Genomic DNA, 6,926 nt, shown 5'->3' on the forward strand with positions numbered 1-6,926 from the left:
TTTTTTTTTTTTTTTTTTTTTTTTTTTTTTTGCTGTGGATATATAGTTTTTCCAGCACCATTTGTTGAAGTAATTGGCCTTAGCGACCTTGTTGAAAATCAGTTGACCGTATATGTAAGGGTTTTCTGGGTTCTCTATTTCATTCCATTGGTCTATATGCCTATACATGTCAGTGCCATCCATTTTGTGTTGATTACTATAAATTTGTAGTAAGTTTTGAAATCAGGAAATTCAAGTCCTCCAACTTTGTTCTTCTTTTTCAAGCTCTGGTGACTTTTCTGTAGGCTTCTAGAGCACTGCGTTGTTCAGCATGAAAAACTTAATGAAGGAAACTTTAAAATTCTTTCTAAGAGTTAAATATATTCAATTGTCTGTAGTCAACAGGTGAGAAGAATGGAAAATTATGGTCTCCAGATGAAGAGGTTTCCCCTGAAGTACTAGCAAAGGTAAATTTGTGTAGGCCTTGATAACTTTTGTGTTGAAATAGTGAACATTCACAGATACCCCTTTTCTTTACCCTGACAGCTAATTGTATTTTTAAATGAGGTACTCTATTTTTAAAATGAAAAGTTGTTTCTCTCAAAGAAATTGTAGTTCTCATTGAGTTATTTACATATAGATATATGTCAGCATCTTCCCTAGAACTTCCTGCCTGCTGAAATAATTTCAGTGAGGCTGTTTTACACAGAAATTGTTTGTAGGATGTTGATGCTCAGAAGCATCTCAAGTCTAGCCTCATTACCACTCTCTACAAAAATATGAATATTAACGTGGCAAAAACATATGGCTGTCATCGAATTGGTAACTTTTGATAAATACAAAATGTACCTCAATAAAACTATTTTTAAAGTGGTAGTATTGGGACTGAAGACAAGACTTGTTTGTTACCATCATCCTTGATAAACTGTTTCACTTTGTATAGCTTCCTAGTCGTGTTCCATCAGTTCTTTTTTCCACATAAATAAATACCGTAAATAACACCTAGATCCTTTAGCTAGTTCTTTTATGTGTATTGGTAGCAATCTTTTGAGTCTAAACCTCCAAGTAATTATGAGCACAAATAATTATGGAATATCCTAGGTTTTTTAATCAGGATAGACAGAATCAGACTTAATGATTTCTTCAAAATAGTTTTTGCAGTACTATAAAAAATATTGAAGTCTATCTAAATAGCTAATTTTAATCATATAATAGGTATAGTTTAAATAGTTATTTTTAAACAATATATTTTCAAATAAGTTGTAAGTCTTGGGCAAGCTTGATAAGCCTGGGTTCAGAAACCAGACTTTGGGCAAATTATCTATCATAGTGGTGTGTCTCCATTGCCTTATCTATTAGAAATAAAAACATCTCCCTTGTAGACTTGTTTGGAATATCAAATAAGTATATGTGTACATCTCTGGGAAAAGTGCCTATTACAGATTAAACAGAATAAATAATCTTACTGTTGTTCTTAATTATCCTACAGACTTGTTTAATAAGACATGTCCACCAACAATTAGGCAACCTCACTAACCTAACTGACATAAATTAATCTTCCCTTTAATTGGAATTTCAAGTTCCTTTCTTTTTTTAGCATGTTAATATTTTATAGGTACAGGCAATTAAACTTCTGGTAAGGTGGCTGTTGGGTATGAAAAACAACCAGTCTAAATCTGCCAATTCAACTCTTCGATTATTATCAGCGATGTTGGTTAGTGAGGGTGACCTGACAGAGCAAAAGAGGATCAGGTGAGATCTTTCTTTCTTTCCAATTTTTACAGCTCAAAATGTTGGTAGAACTTACATAGGAATTATTTACCTAATTAATATTGGGTGTTGTTATTGCACCATATGCTTCAAGATCAGATCTGATGTACTCACTTGGGGTTTTCATCTCAATGATGATGGAATGTGTCTTTCTAAAGACCAGACTTTTTCCAATAAATGTTCAGTCATAACCACTATATATTTCAGTTGGCCTTAACATTTGGTTCACTTAAGGAAGTATCTGTTGAAATACTATTCTTTGCAAAACACCATGAAAAGCATTGCAGCAAAAACAGATAAGATTCAGTTCCTACCTTTTGCCCTGTAGTGTAGTGACTGAACAAGGGGTTGACTTGGTACTATGAAAGGAATACAAGCTTCAGTGGAGGGGTTCAAAGGAGGAAAAGTCACAGCCCTCCGGGTGGTTTGCAGAAGATTAAAACAAGGTTCTACGAATGCAAAAAAACAAATTGTTTCCATTTCTGCACATTTTCACTGTTTTGTGAAATCACCATTTCTTCTATTCATTTTAAGATGAAAATAAAAGCAAATTTTTCATGATCCTTGTTTGTTTCAAATTCTTCATTTACTAGGGTCCAGGAGAACCAACAGATAAAACTACAGAATTCTACTTGTGATGCATTCCTACTTTAAAATGTGTTATTATAGGATAAATTTAATTATTCATTTATGTCTTCATTATTTATTGAGCACTGTCATCCTAGGTACTGCTGTGCTTTTTTTTTTTAAAGGTGTAAAATCTCTCCTTCCAAGGACTATGCATTCTAGTAGAGAAGATTAGGAAATGAGCAAATTACAGTAGAGATGCTGAATGCTTTGATACACTGAAGAAAAACATGGAAAATTATCTTTATCATAGAATAAGTCAAGGGTAGTTTTGTAGGAACGAATTAGAAGATTAGAGCTGAGTTAGGGATAATAAGTTTTAAATTTAGGGAAACTATGGCAAAGGCTTAATAATGAGCTCTTATAAATCAGTGATAAATAGGCAGGATCCCCAGTAGGGGTGAAGACTACGAATTATCAGGTTACCTTTTTAAAAATGTTTAACATCACTAAATACAATAAATACAGTTTAAACTTAGTGATACCTCTTGCCTTTCAAATCAGCAAAAATATTTTTTAAAGTAATCACTGCTTCCTGGGTTCAGGGAAATGGGTCCCCCCCCCATTACTTCTATGAATATAAATTGTTCACAGTCTTGACAGGACAGTTTGGCATTTTGTGTCTAGATCCTTGTAAATGTTACCTTTTGACTCTTTATTTTTACACTCATGAAATAATAAAAGAATCATACAAAAACACACATACAAACATGTTCTTTACAGCATTTTTTGTCATCACGGAAAATAAGGGAATGGTTCATTGTGGAGCACACTTGTCCTGAAATTTAGCCAGATCTTAATTAGGTATTACATATGCCACAGTTTAGCTTGAGCTGTAGAATCAGAAACTTCTACAACTCTACACTCCATGACTAAGCATGTGAACTTCTATAAATCACTTTTCTAAGCCTCAATTTCCTCATCTTACAGAGTGAAAATTAAATGAGATAAAGCCTGTGAAGTGTTCCCACACTGCCTAGCACAGACTTAAGCACCCAGATGGTAGCTGTTTTTTTTAATTCCTGAATCATTTGTCTCAGAAGCCATTTGAAGTTCCCTCAAGAATACCAGTGTTCACTTTGATAATCCTATTGTCTAAGAGTGCCATGTTTTCTTCTCTTGTATGCTAATGATGGACTCAGGCAGCTTCCTGCATTTCCTCAAGTCTTTAAAATGTCATAACAATGCTGTGTTTCACATAGAAGTTGAAATAAGACTATGCTTTCATTCCATTCATTGTCACATTTTACCAGTTAGGTAATAAAAAACTGGGCAGGGTTGGAAGTGCTGGACCTCCTGGCTGGGCGTGGGGCGGGCGGGGGGGGCTAGCTATAGAGACTAGTAGCCCAGATAGACACTGGCTCTCATTTCCATATCCTTTCCTCTTAGATATTTGTCTGATACCTCCCCTTCTGCAGTATAAATCATCTCCTCATTGCTAGCCCCTCCATTTCATCAGACGTGTAGGCTTAGGCTAGATTTCTATAACGTGTGTAGGTATGTACGTGCATTTAAAAACTCTAGGAAATAGATTTAATATAGGTGATTTAATCAAGTTTTTTTTACAACGAATATATTCCTCTTAAAATGAGGAATATCGTTCCTGATGTAAATGGTTCTTGGCATTGCAGTTATCATAGTTGTGATCATAAGCAGAGCTGCTTGGCTGTGGTAGAGTATCTATGCTAGAACATAACTAAAAATGAAGGCAGGTAAATTTATCATTAGTCACAATGATTTGAGCCTTTTTCCCTGTGTTGAGTTCAAAGACTCGAAGTAGCTTTCCCAGATTTGTACATTATGTCATTTTAAGCATAAATTACGCTAAAGATCTTAACATTCAAAAAGGGATCAAAGCATTATTATGAACGATAATGGTTATAGGAAATGTTTATTTCTTTTTTGTTTGTTTATAGTAAATCTGATATGTCTCGCTTGCGATTAGCTGCTGGTAGTGCCATAATGAAGCTTGCTCAGGAACCTTGTTACCATGAAATTATAACCCCAGAACAGTTTCAGCTCTGTGCACTTGTTATTAATGTAAGTAATCCTCTTATTTTTGTCAATTACTTGGCCTTCAGAGTTAAATACATTTACTTTGTGTGGATACCGATCCATTTACCGTGGGCAAAAAAGGAATTGCTATTGTAACTATTCTAACTAAATATCTTCTAAGTATTGTTATTTATTCCCCAATATAATTAATCATTTTTTAAAAATGAAGACTTTTGGAACAAACTGTACTTTAGTAAATGTTTGCCAGTTCTTTTTGTAACTAAGTTATTTTGTCATAGTTTTCTAACATTTTTATTTAAGTATTTGTGGTTTTATGCTGCTGTAGGATGAGTGCTACCAAGTAAGGCAGATATTTGCTCAGAAGTTGCATAAGGCTCTTGTGAAGTTACTGCTCCCATTGGAGTATATGGCGATCTTTGCCTTGTGTGCCAAAGATCCTGTGAAGGAAAGAAGAGCACATGCACGACAGTGTTTACTAAAAAATATCAGTATACGCAGGGAGTACATTAAACAGAACCCCATGGCTACTGGTAAGTAATTTTGAAAGCTCCAAGTGTGCAGATGTATTTTGTGAGTGTATCGATTTGGGGGGGGGATTATTTCATATATTTCCATTGTAGTATATTTATAATAACACCACAATTTTTATAGAATGCTGTTGCTATAGTTGTGATATACTTAACATCTAAAATCCTGGTTTCTAAGTACTATTTATAATGTATAAAACTGTTTGGAAGAGTTGTATTTTTCTTATGGGATCAGCAGTGTGGCTTGATTTAAACACATTGCTCAGATGTCAGAGAGTAAAGAATTATTTTCCCAGCTTTACCGAGGACTCACTGTATAATCTCAAATTATCCTTTTGGCTTTAATAGCTTTCAACGTTGAAATGTATTTCAGTGTCATCTAGATAGTATGTTTCCTATAATTGTAAAATAACTGAGGAACAAGATGGAAACCGAAGTGTTTAGAATGCAAAACTAGAGAGGGATTTTATAAAAGCTGTTATTACTGTTATTAATAGTAATGTTTTTACTTTAGAGAAATTATTATCACTGTTGCCTGAATATGTAGTTCCATACATGATTCACCTGCTAGCCCATGATCCAGATTTTACAAGATCACAAGATGTTGATCAGCTTCGTGATATTAAAGAGTAAGTCATGTTGATTTTCAAGAATTTTAAAAATTATTTTTACTTATTGAAAAGTAAATTTTTTCCTGTTACTATTCCCATTAGAATAAAAACTTCTTTGTAGTTTTATTTGTTATAAATTTCATCTTACAAAATTTTTCCCATCTGTCAAGTTCTTTTCGATTCTTTTGTTTCCTGTTTGAAATTAACTGAGTCTTTGAAAGAGGTTGGTTTGGTTATTTTAGTTTTTATATTATTTTTACTATTTGTATTAAGATGGGTTTCAGTTACTTCAGCTCAATAATTTAGAAAGCCATGTAGTAAAAATTTTTCTTCTTGAAACTAAACTTTCTTATTCAAAAGATGCCTTAAAAATATGCACATACACATGAAATATTCTGTGGCAGGATTATGGTAGTACAAAATCAGGCTTGTTACATCAATCGCAGAGAGATTTGTATCTAGTGGCAAGAAAACAATTAAAAAACACTTGTTGGATAAGTGGTACTTCCGTAAAATAGAACTTTGTATAAATATGACGCAGGGTGAAAGAGTGAGAGGAAGCCGAAGTTCGTCTACAGATGACCTCCAAGAAACTTTTTTTTTTAATGGGAAAACAAGAATTGATTTATTTTGCTTATAAATTCCACACCACCACATTTTACTGATAATGAAGTGATTTTTAATCTATAGATAAAAGACTCTCTAAATGATACTCAGAATGTTTTTTTACAAGTTTGGTTTTAAAATAGATTTGAATTCACAATAGGTCTTACAATGATTTCAGTAAATCAGGCACTCCAGAATGCAATGTGGAAGTGTAATAATTACATGATGACTTCTTAATAGTCCAAGGATATAAAGACCTTTGAAAGAAATTAATCTTTCTACAGTATTAACCCCTAAAAGCAATTTTCCTTTATAGACAACAACAATATTGTCAGTTTCATAAATTTTTTACTTTATAAAAGAATTCCCAGAGGAGGAAATTTCTGGAGGTTTTCCCAGATATATACAGCTATATTTTCTGTTGTGCTTACAACATCTGCAAAGTATGGCACATCCAGATCCAAATTCTTTTTTTCTTTAATTTTTTTAATTATATTATGTTAGTCACCATACAATACATCCCTGGTTTTTTATGTAAAGTTTGATGATTCATTAGTTGCGTATAACACCCAGTGCACCATGCAATACGTGCCTTCCTCAATACCCATCACCAGCCTATCCCATTCCCCCACCCTATCCCCTCTGAAGCCCTCAGTTTGTTTCCCAGAGTCTGTAGTCTCTCATGCTTCATTCCCCCTTCTGATTACCACCCCTTTCTTCTCCTACCGATCTTCCTAGTTCTTATGTTCCATAGACGAGAGAAACCATATAATTGTCTTTCTCTGCTTGA

At 33.7% G+C, this 6,926-nt stretch overlaps 1 protein-coding gene across 1 annotated transcript in view; it reads left to right on the forward strand.

Moving 5' to 3' along the window:
- Positions 1-6,926, forward strand: part of PDS5A (PDS5 cohesin associated factor A) — a 76,230-nt gene that overhangs the window by 48,531 nt on the left and 20,773 nt on the right. Inside the window, exons 20-24 of the mRNA XM_034670955.1 lie at positions 378-446; positions 1,595-1,731; positions 4,293-4,416; positions 4,718-4,922; positions 5,434-5,548. Of these exons, the coding sequence (XP_034526846.1) occupies positions 378-446; positions 1,595-1,731; positions 4,293-4,416; positions 4,718-4,922; positions 5,434-5,548 (650 nt within the window). The remainder of the gene's footprint in view (positions 1-377; positions 447-1,594; positions 1,732-4,292; positions 4,417-4,717; positions 4,923-5,433; positions 5,549-6,926) is intronic.

This window comes from Ailuropoda melanoleuca, chromosome 11, assembly GCF_002007445.2.
Source record: "Ailuropoda melanoleuca isolate Jingjing chromosome 11, ASM200744v2, whole genome shotgun sequence".
Lineage (NCBI taxonomy): Eukaryota > Metazoa > Chordata > Mammalia > Carnivora > Ursidae > Ailuropoda > Ailuropoda melanoleuca.